At 42.6% G+C, this 14,376-nt stretch overlaps 1 protein-coding gene across 1 annotated transcript in view; it reads left to right on the forward strand.

Moving 5' to 3' along the window:
• The window catches only part of Nln (neurolysin), an 89,228-nt gene that overhangs the window by 42,783 nt on the left and 32,069 nt on the right, over positions 1-14,376 (forward strand). The window contains exons 3-6 of the mRNA XM_075976159.1: positions 1,134-1,282; positions 10,369-10,476; positions 12,323-12,425; positions 12,989-13,149. Coding sequence (XP_075832274.1) covers positions 1,134-1,282; positions 10,369-10,476; positions 12,323-12,425; positions 12,989-13,149 — 521 coding nt within the window. The remainder of the gene's footprint in view (positions 1-1,133; positions 1,283-10,368; positions 10,477-12,322; positions 12,426-12,988; positions 13,150-14,376) is intronic.

A 14,376-nucleotide genomic window follows, 5' to 3' on the forward strand; every position in this document is an offset into this window, starting at 1 on the left:
AGTAAGCAGCAATTGTAACTGTATTATTCCTGTAGCTCTAAAACAGTGCTTTATGTATGAAATTTTAATCTGTGCCACCAAGTGTAAACGTATACACTAAGTCAAGTACTAAAATATAATTGCAGAATTTGATTTTTTAGAAATGTATTGTGGAGCTGGGGTATGGCTTAGTGGTAGAAACTATGCATTTCTTCTATTTCTGACATGTTTTAGTACTTTTCCGGTAGCCGCATTTTCAGAGGACTGAGGTGAGCATGGCAGCATTTTAACTGCTCTCTTTCTTACTGAGTAAGGGATGACTCTGTCTACTCTGGATTGCTTGTATAACTTTTACCAGTTTATAAAGCCTGCAAAATTCTGATGGCAAGTGCAGACATGGCAGTGTATACTTGTATTCTAAACACTCGGGAGGCTGAAGCAGGAGAATGAGGACTTCAAGGCCAGCCTGGACTGTATAGTGAGACTCTATTGAGAACAAACAAAACACTGAAAGTAGTGAGGGGTCTCCCTTGTCACAGCGTGACACAGCCATCACTGTCTGTAGTTACGGCTGTGTCACTAATATCAGAAATTTGTGCCCAAATTTGGGTGGAGCCTGTAATTTAGATTAGACTCTGCAAGGAGTCTGTAGAATGATTAAGAGTTTCTTTCCACAAACTCCTCCTGCTGTATTGATTGGCTGTCCCGGCTGGCTCCCCTGCTTTCAGTGTCTTGTTTTCTAGAGCACAGAGGACCTAAAGTCTCTTCTAAAGTCATTCTCCAACACAGCGTATCGCCCAGTGCCTTGGCCCTTGGAGCTGCTGCCTCTGAGCCATAGACTCTGCCATCTGTCTATGCACCAGGTCCTTCCCTTCCCAGATCATGACAACTGCATACAGGAACTATGTCTTTATAAGTCACAGTTAATCAGGTATGCCCCGAGTGTGCCCTGTAAGTGCCGAGTGCACAGCCTAACTGTGGTCACAGTGATGCCAAGTGCAACAGCCAGCTCGCACATCCAGGACTGCCTCTCGGTAGTCTGGAGAGCCTTTGTGGAAAGCACAAAACGAGTCATTCGTCCTAAACAGAGGTGTTTGGCCTCCTGTCCATTTAACAGGTCCTGTCATGTTCACAGTGTTCTCTTGCCTCCCCAGTGGAAAGGACCATGCTGGACTTCCCTCAGCACGTGTCATCTGACAGAGAAGTACGGGCAGCGAGCACAGAGGCAGACAAAAGGCTTTCTCGTTTTGATATTGAGATGAGCATGAGAGAAGATATATTTCAGAGAATTGTTCATTTACATGTAAGTAATAAATTATAATAAATCCCTTGAAAAGGAAGAAGAACAAACCTATAACAGGAATAGCCTGGAGCTACAGAGAGCGTAGCAGGTGAGATGGCTTGAGGAGCCCCACTTGATTTCTAGCACCACGTTGAGTGTCTCACAAACTGCGCATAATTCTAGCTCCAGGACACCCCAACCCTCCCCTCTTCCAGCCACCATTGTCTACCAGCATGCATGTATACAAGCACACACAAATGTGTACATTTTTTAAAAAGTAAGAATCTGGGGGCTGGGTACATAATCATGGTACCACACCTGCCTTCCACTCTGCTCGCACCCCAAGAGTGACATAGGCAGCCGACTGTATGAAGACCCTGGGAGATGATGTAGTCCTTCCATCATTATAAGCTGATTATCTCAGGCATTTTGTCACAGCGGAAGGCTAAGGAAACAGATGATGAGTCCTCGGGCTGTGTCCACATATAAGATGTCGCATCTCCCTCTGGGGAATATCAATAATTCGCACTCATGTTTCCAAACCTCCAAATAAGGAAGTTGTTAACTAATGTGTCCTAATGTGTGGTTAGAAATACTACTTTACGTCTGTATAGATGAAGAGCTGTCTAATTTAACTCTGACACCGGCCTGTGAGGCAGCCCTAATTCTAAGTAGAAAAACTGAAGGTCAGAAACCCACAGAAGCCATTGATGAGTGCTTGCCAGACACCATGTAGACTATACAAAGCAGGTAGATGCTGGATTCTGTTCTGTGTCTCTGGCAGACCTGGTACAACATCAGCATCTAATAAATGTTCATCAAACTAAGAGTCAGTGGCAGATTCAGAAAAGAAGCCTCAGTAATTGATGATGGAACATGAGCTAGTTATGTGGGGAAAACTACATTAACTCTTCTTCCAATGAACTGAAACACAATTCCACATCCTCTAAGGTCTTTTTTTTTTAAGATTTATTTATTATGTATAGTGTTCTGCCTGCATGTACATCTGCAGGCCAGAAGAGAGCTCTAGATGTCATTACAAATGGTTGTGAGCCACCATGTGGTTGCTGGGAATTGAACTCAGGACCTCTGGAAGAGCAGCCAGTGCTCTTAACTGCTGAGCCATCCCTCCAACCCCCTACTAAGGTCTTAAACTACAATTTAAAGCTTCTAGAACTCAATAAAGGATGGCTTCCTTAGGATATCTGGGCAGGAATGTATTTCTAAATAAGACACAAAAACTGCTAAATGAAATACAAGGCCACTAAGATTGACGACATTACAACAAAGGACTTTTGTTTATACAGCAAAAAGGCATCAAAAACTAGAGAAAACGACAAGGCATTTTACTAGCAGAGCATCCTAAGCTAAGTGTTGGACCACACTACTACAGTCAGTGACATTGAGGCATCCCAGTGGAAATTATGAGCAGGTGACTTGGAACAAATGGTAACAACATATGAAAGAGCTCACTCAACCTCTTTAGTAGTCGGGGAGATGTAGATGAGAACCCCAGTAAGTTACCATTTTTCACTGATGAAACTGCTAAAAATGAAGAGACCAGAAGATGTCTGCTGTCATTGTGGGTGTGAGTCAGAGGGTTTGTTCATGTAGTGCTAGTATGGATGAAATTCATTACAAATAGGAGCAATTTATGAACTTGTGAAGACAAACGAAATAACTTAAAATTGATCTTAAATTTCAGGTGACCTGGCATATCCTCCTCCATCCTACCTAGGATTTAGCTAGAGGCCAAATTTGTGCGTTTGTGGAAAGACAAAATTGGGCGAATGTCATACCAGCATTATAATGGCGAAGCACTGCCATAACCCAGATTTCCATCAGCAAGAAAACAAATAGAGTGCAACAGCGTGTTTATTTATAGCACTGAAACCGTGGAACAGAGGGACTTAGTCTTAGCAATGCTGAAAGAAAGAAATTGCTGAGTGTTGCATATAGCGTGTCATTTTGTGGGGCTTGCAGATGAGCACATGTTTACATAGGTGGTAAAGGTGAAAAAGCTTTATCACAGATTGAGGACATCTGTCTCTTGTATAGGTTGCCCAGCATCTGTACGTGCAAGTGTTATTAGATTTGACGCCACATGTGTTTAATCCCAGAACTTAGGAGGCAAGGCAGGCAGAGCTCTGTAAGTTTGAGAACAACCTGGTCTGTGTTGGGTTCCAGGCCAGTCAGGGCTTCATGGTGAGATCTTTTCTCAAAAAAAAAAGAAGGAAAAGAAATGTGTGTGTGTGTGTCTAAGTCTTAGGGTTACTGTGATGAAACACCATGACCAAAAGCAACTTAAAGAAAGGGTTACATAACAAGAATCAGAATCCACTGAAAAAAGCCGAGACAAGAATTCAAACCAGGGCCGGGCGGTGGTGGCGCATGCCTTTAATCCCAGCACTCAGGAGGCAGAGGCAGGCGGATCTCTGTGAGTTCGAGACCAGCCTGGTCTACAGAGCTAGTTCCAGGACAGGCTCCAAAGCCACAGAGAAACCCTGTCTCGAAAAACCAAAATAATAAAAATAAAAAATAAAATAAAAAAAAAAGAATTCAAACCAGGCAGGAACCTGGAGACCAGAGCTGATGTATAAGCCATCGAAGGGTGCTGCTTGCTGAATCACTCCTCATGGCTTACTCGGCCTGTTTTCTTAAAGAACCTGGGATCACCAGTGGAGGGGTGGCCCCATCCACCATGGGCTGGGCCCTTCCACATCAATCACTAGTTAAGAAAATGCCCCACAGGCTTGCCTACAGCCCCATCTTACATAGGTATTTTTTTCAGTTCCCTCCTGTTCCCTTATGTCAAGCTGATATAAAACTACCCAGCACACAATATATATATATATATATATATATATATATATATATATATATATATACACATTATTATGTTTTATATGTATCAAGTGTTGTCAACATCCTATTTCATATTAAAGGATTTAGTTTGACAACTTATAGATATATAATTCTATTTATTTATAAATATCAAATATTGCTGAAGTTTTTAGAATAGTGAATTTATACTTTATCACACCAAAAGAAAAACAGAAAACAACCACCAAAAAAGAGAAAAACAAGAATTTCCATATCCTATTGGTTAAAATGTTAGCAAATATCAAAAGTCAGCAGTTGTAGGTGAATTTTTCTGTCCTGCCAGCCAGCTCCCAGATCACGATGCAGAGACTTATTATTAGTTATGATAGTTTGGCCGGTAGCTTGGGCTTGTTTTTAGCTCTTACAACTTACATTAACCTACTTCTATTGATCTGCGTGCTCCCCTGAGGCCTCTTACTCTCTACATACTCTCCGTCCTGCTTTCCTGCTTCCTCTGGGTCTCCAGCTGGCGGCTCTCCCCTTCTTCCCACAAACTCCCTGCCTAGCTATTGGACATTTAGCTTTTTATTTAACTAATCACAGTGAAATATCTTCACACAGTGTAATGGAATATTCCACAACAAGCAGTAATGGTTGAGGTCTTGACATTTCTCCGTACTAACAAAGGCATCTCAATTGTTCACTAAAAACTAGTAATAAATCAAGAGTTTACACATCTTTCCATCTATATACAGTTTGTTCATGATAAGTACCATAAGCTGTGTTATTCCAGTAGTCTGTTAAGTAAGTAATAAAAACAACACACAGGAGGAAGTCTGGTGAAATAGAAATAGAATGCTGTATTGTAATATTGTTTGTATCTCTTTTAAGAGCTTCAGGCTTGAGTTTGCCAATTAATCTTAGCCAATTACTGACTTAAAAGAGTTTAAATGTTACGGTGATGATGAATGGGTTTAAGTAGGCAATGCTGAGTGATTGTACTTGCTAAGCATGTAGCATCACTTGACCTACATGCCCAGATCAAGCATAGGTACTTTTGACCTGGTCTCTCCTAGTTTAAACAGGTTTGGAGAATAAGTACCAAAGTAAAATTAAAGAACCAATACCCTAAAGCCATTAAGAAAAAACTAGGTACAAAAGTCATTATAAACATTCCCTTTCTTTAGCTAGTATGCTTTTTTTTTTAAAAAAAATGTTAAAGTATGTAAGTCTACAGGCAGGAGAGATGGCTTAGCAGTTAAGAGTACTGCTCTTCCAGAGAACCAAATTCCGTTCCCAGCACCCATGTCAAGTGACTTCCAACCACGTGTAACTGCAGCTCCAGGGGAACATGCTTCTCTGACCTCTGACTTTCCTGGGCACCTGCATTCATATGTACATACCCATGTTCAGAGATATGTATTAAAATAAAACTAAACCAGAAAAAGACAAAACAAACAGAAGAAAAAGAGCCAAAGAAAAAGCTCAAGAAGCACATATAAATGCAAAGATACACATATTCACACACACAGAAATCTCATAAAAACATAAGACTGGAAACTATAATATATATGTAATGGACATGTAAGCTTAAGAAGGAAAGAAAAGCAGGCCTTGGCTAAGCATTATGAAACATGGAACCTCCAAAAATGCTATTGTGTTCCTATTTTGTTGGCCATCTATTGCTGGGCATGGGGACTGCCCTTAGACCAAGTGATACTACTTTGGAGAAAACTGATTTTTCCTCTGTGAGTGGCTCTCAATTGGAGATCACTTCCGGGTTAGGAATGGGAGCATGTGTTCCCATTCCTCTCAGTGCTAGGACTCCATGTCTGCTAGATTTCTTAATTCTGCCTGTAGCCGTCCTTCCCCACGGCCTTGACTCTCAGCTGCTGGAGTATCTTCTGCTCCTGTGTGTTTCTGCTTGAAAACCTTGCCTTCCTCACCTGTCTCTTTGGCCTGCTTCTTGGGCTGCTCCAGTTGTGTTGTTTTGTTTTGCCACCTTCGCAGCCCAACATGGCACCTGCAACGCCTTCTCCACACCCTTGTCCTAAGCTATTTTTAAAGTATGCCTAGCCTTTCATAGCCAATATGTCCACTGCTTACAATCTTGTCAGGCCTTGTCAGGTTCTCAGGAACCCAGCTCTAAGGCACCAACAGCATCTACCATGGCTTGGTGCCCTTGCTTTAGTTTTTTGTTTGTCTGTTTGCTTGCTTTTGGCCTCTCTTGTCTAAGTACCTAACCTCCCCTCCCCACATAGTACATAATATTAACATTATCTGTTAGTAAATTGTTTTGCTTTGAATATGACTGAAAGCTCTCAGAAACTGTTTATTTCTCTGGAGTCTGAGAGAAATAGGGACCCAGCAAATGTATGCTGAATGGACCACATGATATATTCTGATTACAGTTCCTTCCAAAGAAATATGTCCCGTGTAGTGTGTACTCAGTGTCCTCATGTGCATCGTGTGATGGAGCGTGAGGCGCAGCTGTGGTGCCGTGTTGTCATCAGGAAGGCTGTTGTGCATTCCTCCAGCTCCGGAGTTCAGACCTCCACCTGAGGTCAGATATATTAGCCTGGAGCTTGTCTCCCTCAGGTCTCTCCCTAATACAGTAACTGCCACTGCTGAGGGGTGGGGATAAAACTGCACATGGAGGAAACAAACAAGTTCTGTCTCTATTTTAGTATGTGCAGTTGGCCCCAGGACATATTAATGTCTTCAATGTAGCAAATTCAGTTTAGAATCCATTTTTTTTTAGATAGCATTCAGAAGAACAACCTTCAGAGTTCCTTCAGCCTCATAATTCTTCTTCTTCTTCTTCTTCTTCTTCTTCTTCTTCTTCTTCTTCTTCTTCTTCTTCTTCTACTACTACTACTACTACTACTACTACTACTACTACTACTACTACTACTACTACACTACTGCTACTACAGGGTTTCTCTATTTAACTTTGGCTGTCCTAGAACTCACTTTGCAGAGATCTGCCTTCCTCTGCCTCCTGAGTGTTGGGATTGCAGGCATGCGCCACCACTGCCCAGCATAATTTTTTCTTTTAACATTAAAAAAAAAAATCTCCAAAAACATTTCTCAAAGCAGGCACGGTGGCACAGGCCTTTAATTCCAGCACTTGAATGAGGTAACCCAGACCCAGAAAGACAATTATCACATATACTCACTCATAAGTGATTTTTAAACTTAAAGCAAAGGAAACTAGCCCACAAATCACAATCCCAGAGAACCTAGACAACAATGAGGACCCTAAGAGAGAGATATCCATAGATCTAATCTACATGGGAAGTATAAAAGACAAGATCTCCTGAGTAAATTGGGAGCATGGGGACCTTGGAAGAGGGTAGAAGGGGAGGGGAGAGGCAGGCAGGTCTGTGTGACTTCGAGGCCAGCCTGGTCTACATAGCAAGTTCCAGGATATCCAGGGCTGCATAGTAAGGCTCTGTCTTAAAACCTTCTTTTTATTATAAGGCTTTAAAGAATTATAATAATTATAATAAATTAAGGGTGGTGATAGAGTAATAAGGAAAACTCAGTAAACTAAGCATTTTAAGAATTTTTCTCTGCTATTTTTCATCTTAGACATCTGTGAGGTGAAGGGAAAAATAAATCCTGCCCCGACAGGTAAAAGTAAGAGTGCCTACCATTAGATCATGCAAATTAAGTGTTAGTGGCCTTGAGGAAGAGAAGCTTTGTCCGAGGAACCCCATGAGGCTGCTGTGGCCCAAGGGATACAGGTCTACAGAGCAATCTAGAGCAGTGGTTCTCAGCCTACGGGTCGCGACCCCTTTGGGGTCAAACAGTCATTTCATGGGGGTCGTATATCAGATATTTACATTATGATTTATAACTGTAGCAAAATCACAGCTATGAAGTCGCAATGAAACAATTTTATGGTTGGGTCACCACAGCATGAGGAACTGTATTGAGGGTCGCAGCATTAGGAGAGTTGAGAATCTCATTGCAGCTTTCCATTCAGCAGGTCCTCCTGTGAGAGTTCAGCTGAGGATTATAGAGGCAGTAATACCATGAGTGGCTGGGGCACAACAGTGGTCTTAAGCAAGTGTACTTTAGAAGGGCCTCAGTCTGCCAGGTGGTGGCGGCGCACGCCTTTAATCCCAGCACTCGGGAGGCAGAGGCAGGCAGATCTCTGGGAGTTCGAATGCAGCCTTGTCTACAAGAGCTAGTTCCAGGACAGGCACCAAAGCTAAGAAACCTTGTCTTGAAAAAAAACAAAAAAACAGAAGGGCCTCAGTCTTCCCACAGGCCCGTGGAAACTTCCTGAGACCTCGCAGTCTGCGTGGTAAGGGGGTCTGGTTATTTAAGCCAGATTTTTGTTCAGTATCATTTTGGTTGTGAGTTAAGTATCTCAGTATGCTAACTGTGATGGTTTGATTAGACCCAACTCGAGGCTTGTTTTCCTCAGAACAGACTTCAACTTGTTTTCACTTTTATTGCTCATTCTGAGAGTGTGTGGTGTTCACTTTCCTGTCGTCTGTGAGTGCTACACGTATGCTCGAGTGCCTCCCTGCAGATACAGACGTGCAGGCCTGCCATGAGAACACACAGGAATCCAGTACAGCCTTGGAGTGGCCGTGAATGCCACTCACAGCAGCTGATGAGACCATGCTATTAGCTGTTGTTCCAAGCTTAGAACCTAATGTCTCAGCTCAAGGGTGGGCTCTCTGCTGTAGATCTCAAAGGGTCCTTAACAGTATACCCAGCTCTTGCCAGCCTGCTCACCATACTACACATGGTATGGCCTGGATACTCTTTCACCCCCACCCCGCCTTATGGCTTCCAGTGTCATGCCGTCTAGAGACTCCTATTGCCATGCTCACACTTCAGGACAGCAGACTTCCCAGCGCTGCCGAAACCAGCCCTGATGAGCCCACTAACGACATCCGCAGGAACGTTGTGATTTGAACTGCTCACTGTCCCTGCGGGAGCCAGTCCATAGCCACAATGTCTCCCCAGACATTCTGGGTTTCTTCCCATTGCAGGCACCTGCTGCTAGGATCCCAGTGGGTGCCAAAACCAGCTCAGGAGAGTTCCAACTCCAGCCATGCCCACAAGCTCACAATTTCGCGGAGACACAAGGGAGATTATAGGGGAAAGGGAGTTTAACTCTCCTCACCCTCTCCTGAGAATACACTCAGGAAACGTTGAGTAATGCTTTGAGTGCTTTGGCCCTGTGGTACCGATTCTTCATTGATAGGCGCGGTGAAATCCTGGTTCTGTTCTGAGTGGTGCTGAGCAGAAATGCAGCTGTTTCCCTACCTGTCACCAGTTGTCTCAGATGCCAGTGCTAAAACTAAACACCATTCATTTCAGCATCTAATCAGTAGGAAATTTGGCACACTCGGAGATGGATGGCCCTGGTCTTTCATTTAGAAAATGTCCAACTGACAAGAGGTCTGTAAGCTCCGGTAACAGACGGCTCTCATTGTCGCCCAGCCAAAGTGAGTTCTTTGTACCTGCTGAGTCTGTCCGGAGCCACATTTCCTCCCAGGGACCATGAGCTGACCAGCCACCTTAGATACACCCCACATATCCCATGACTTGCTTTGGATATTTTGGATTTATATTGTCTTGACTGGGGAAGTTTTTCAGCCTCCTCCAGGGCCTTCAGAGTTAGAGGTGAGCAGCTTCCCTTCTGTTTTTGTGGGATCCTGACTCATTTTCCCCAGATACTCATTCATTTGCAGCCTGCTGGAGTCCCGTGATCTCCCTTGCCAAGGACAGGAAGGTGTTTTTGAAGTAGTGGAGCCTTTTGCTAGGGTTTTATCCAGCTGTCCTTGTTTGCTATCTTGGCAAAAGAGTCCTCCCCTGCATTTGTGCAGAATTCACCCCATTATTTCTCTTCCTGCATCTCAAGTGGAACCAGGTTAACAAATGAGAGAAAATTAAATCCAGATGATAGGCAATAAGAAATGTGTTGTAAAAAGGTGCATTGAGTATAAAGACTGCTCAGAATGAGACTAGCAAATACATCTATTAGCATTTACTTTCCAGGGCCTCGGACTCTTTGTTCTGAGGCAGGGCAAGGCTGTTCTGCTTAGCTTTTGACTTGGCCAATATTTCTGTTTTAAATTAGCGGAAGCTCACCAAAGCATAAAGAAACTGGGTCTTCAGGAGGGCCTGCCCCATAATCACCTATGTTTCATGGCTCAGCAGAGACGATGAATGCAGTACGTTGGCTTTGCCTGGGAGTTGATTGTTTGGTCTTGTGCTATTAGAACAGAAATGACTGACGTGATGGTTGATTTCAGGAAAACTGTGATTTGGAGAAGATAAAGCCTGAAGCCAGGCGATACTTGGAAAAGTCAATTAAAATGGGAAAGAGGAATGGACTCCATCTTTCAGAACAAGTACGGAATGTAAGTTTATGTTTCTTTTCATTTATTATTAATAAATGTTGTTCTTTGACAATTTACATATGTGTAAGATGTATTTTGATTATTCTTTCACACACATATTCCCTTTTATCTCCTTCTACCCCTATTATTTTCTTATTTGAGGAAAAAAAATGCAACAGAACCAACAAATAGAGATGAGTTTTAATAGAATAGCTCATGATGAAAATCCATTTGTAATATATTTGATATTAGGTTCTTTTCTTTTATTATATTTATTTTTTTAATTATGTGTATGTCTGTGGGTGTATATGTGTATGTGCTGATACCCACAGGGGCCAGAAAAGAGTTTCTGTGCCGTGGAGCTGCAATTACAGGAGTGGTTGTTGGCTGCACAATGTGGGTGTTGGGAACTGAACAAAGTTCCTCTGGGTGAGCAGCAAACACTCTTAACCACTGAGCCATCTCCTCAGCCCCTGCTTCTCCTCAAAACTCCTGCTAACCTCATTAGTAGTCGAACAGCTTATAACTTAATTGTCTTCCCCCCAACACACACACCTTTTCAAAAAATAGGATCTCACTGTGTAGCCTTTTTTGACCCGGAATTTGCTATGTAGACCAGACTGGCCTCAGACTCAGATCTACCTGCCTCTGCCTTTAGAGTGCTGGGATTACAGATGCATGCCCCCATGCCTGGCAACCTTACCGTTCTTTAATTCTCTCCGTGGTTTGTTTATTTAATGTATATCAGGCTTTTTTCCTTTGTTATGTTTACGTTCTTAAAAAGAAAATTCCCGATTTCAGTAGCTGGCTGTATTCTCCCTCTCTTGATCCACAGAGATAGGGCACTGGAGTTTGAAAGCCAGCGTTCAGGATAGGACACCCTGTGATTAATACACACCCTTCCACGAAGGAGATGAAAAGCACTGCTCAAGCATTTTCTTGTGGGAGTCAAATCAAGACTTCCAGGTTCTGTGATAAATCCAGCTGCTCAATTAACCTCATTCTTCTTGGACAGGAAATACAACCCATGGTTTATTTCCAGATCATTCCTGTGGACTGCAGAACTGGAAATAAGTCTGACAGATATCCAAACCAAGTTTTATTTGGTGACTGATGTCATCCTGGAGGATAGCACTGAAGGTGCCGTGGAGATGTCAGCATCTTTCTGCCACCTGAGTGACCTCTTTGTTTCCTGGTCATTCTGTTTCAGTGGCTGGTGTCCCTCATTGCCCTTTTGACTTCCTGGTCAACCCTCTGTTCTCTTGGGATATCAAAATTGTAGTAGTTAAGCTATGATTGGCTGCAGCAGAGGCCCATTTAAGCAACTAAATAAGTTGGCAGGTTTTAGAGGTAGATGACCAAATCGAAACCCTGTCATTCCAGACACACATATGGCACTGTCTCTGGGTCTCAGTGCCCCACATATATCCTTTGCCAAAGTCCCATTTTGAGAACTACTTTGTGTTAAGTAGATTTCATTACACAGTATTGTCAAAAGAATGAGATTATCTTATATTTTCTCTTGTGGTTCTCTATCATCTCCTTGGATCTCATACCCAGTACTTTTACAGACGTGGGCTATTGGAATCAGTCACTGCTGCAGGAAGATGGTGCAGTGACCCAATTGGCTAGAGGACACAGTCCTAGAATGTTCACTCTCAGGCCTGCTTGAACTGTGTGGCTGCTGTACAACAGGGAAGCGGGGAGACTGGGGAGGCAGCGGGTGTGTTCTAAGATAGTGTTGAGCAAAGTGTGCTTGGGCAGTAGTGCACAGACTTCATGCATCACTGAAACATGTTAGTCGGTAGCAATGAAAATGAAAGGTTCTTTTTATTGTTAATGCTCCGTCTGTCTATCTTCCTTTCAGGAAATCAAGGCAATGAAGAAAAGAATGAGTGAGTTATGCATTGACTTCAACAAAAACCTCAATGAGGATGATACTTTCCTTGTATTTTCCAAGGCTGAACTTGGTAAAATTTTGTTGTTTTGCTACATTAGATTATATCACCTTGCAGATTCCAACCTAAATTAAAATCCAAAGAATTCTTTTAAAAGTTGTCTAGTATTGGGGCTGGAGGCATGGTCTGCAGTTAAAAGCACTGGCTATTCTTACTGAGGGCCCAGATCTGATTTCCAGCACCCACATGGTTAATCTTTCTTAGTAACTTACACTGGTGTTTGTTTAATAGCCTTCAAACTTTGACAGTTTTTCTGTGTCTCCATGTCTCCAACACTGTAAACTAGTCTCTTATTCTGGGGTCTTTTGTTTTTTGGCTTAATTTTGCCTGTTAAAATACCATCTGCACAGGTGCCCTGAAACATTTTTGTTTCAAATTGTCGTTTCCTGAGCCACCTGGCCCATCAGTGCCTCCCCCATTCCAGGACAGTCCAAATAAGACCGTACAGTTGTCCTCTAACTTGGATTTCAGTTACCACCACAGCAGATCCCTGCAGCTGCCTAAAAGCACTGTGCCCATGCTCTGCGAGCCAGAATGTGTGGGAAGTTTATTCATGAGAAAATGGCTTTTCGCAGGTGCTCTTCCTGATGACTTCATCGACAGTTTAGAAAAAGCCGGTGACGACAAGTACAAAGTCACCCTAAAGTATCCCCACTATTTTCCTGTCATGAAGAAGTGTTGTGTCCCTGAAACAAGAAGGAAGATGGAAATGGCTTTTCATACGAGGTGCAGACAGGTACCATAAATGTTTTTATTTTGATCCTAATTGAAGATATCAAGGAAAAGACGTACTTCGTTTACCGACATCAAAGTCACCTCATTTGCTGATACCCCTGTTTGCATGAGCATTGCCTTCACTAATTCCACATACCTATAAGACTTTTAGCCTTTTCATGGCTTCGTTGTCAGTTTGCTTGGTGTGCCACAGGCTGGAGTGTTGTGGTGAAAATAGAGCAGATAAAAACAAACAAGAAGTTGTGTTCATTTCTGCATGTGATGTCCAGAGCTGATGAAGCGTCTCTCCCTCCTCAGCAAGTAACTACACCACAAAGAGGATACATAGTGAATTCTAGACCTGCCAGGGCCACATAATAAGACCTCGTCTCAAAAAGAAGTAGTGTGTGTGTGTGTGTGTGTGTGTGTGTGTGTGCGTGTGTGTGTGCGTGTGTGTGTGTATCTGTGTGATGTGGTATTCTTAAGTATACAGATACCCAATAGAAACTATGTTGAGGAAAGTCCATTTTAAATATAAAATACCATGGTATGTCAATCTATTTAAACAAAATACTATAGGCTGGATAACTTAGAAACAATAGAGATTTATTTTTCATGATTTTGGAGACAGGAAATTCAAGATGCTGTGTGCTCAGAGAGAAGAAGGAAAGACCCTTTTTTAATCAAGGGCACAAGGCAAAAAACCTAAGCTGGTTTCTTCTTGTTCTCCTGTGAGCCTCTGATCAGTTCATGAGGTTAGTGCTAAAAGATCCCATCTCTTAGGACCAAGGTAAACAAATTAGTTTTCAGCATATTTTAGGGGAGCCTTCAGACAGCAGCAAGTGGAATTAAGTGTATGCACGTTGTTCTGGAACCATCACAATACCCATCCACAGGACATTTCCTTGCTCTGTAACTGGAACTGCACTCATAACACACTAACTCCTCATCCCCTGTCCTTTCCATGTCTGTAAACTTGATGGCCGCAGGAAACTCATGTTTCTCATGACTTGCACTTACTTAGCATCACGTCATTAAGGTTTACCATGTCAAAGCATGTCAGAATGCCCTCCCTTTTAAGTGTGAATTACATGTTAATGTATGCATATACCACATTTTCTTGACCCCTTGTTCTGTCACTAGGCACTTGAGTTGTTTCCCAGGTTTTACTATTGAATAATGCTGTTTTGAACACAGGTTCTGTAGATCTCTAGTGTGTGTCCGTGAGCACAGGTATCTGTAGATCTGT

The sequence above is a fragment of the Microtus pennsylvanicus genome, chromosome 6 (genome assembly GCF_037038515.1).
Source record: "Microtus pennsylvanicus isolate mMicPen1 chromosome 6, mMicPen1.hap1, whole genome shotgun sequence".
Taxonomy (NCBI): Eukaryota; Metazoa; Chordata; class Mammalia; order Rodentia; family Cricetidae; genus Microtus; species Microtus pennsylvanicus.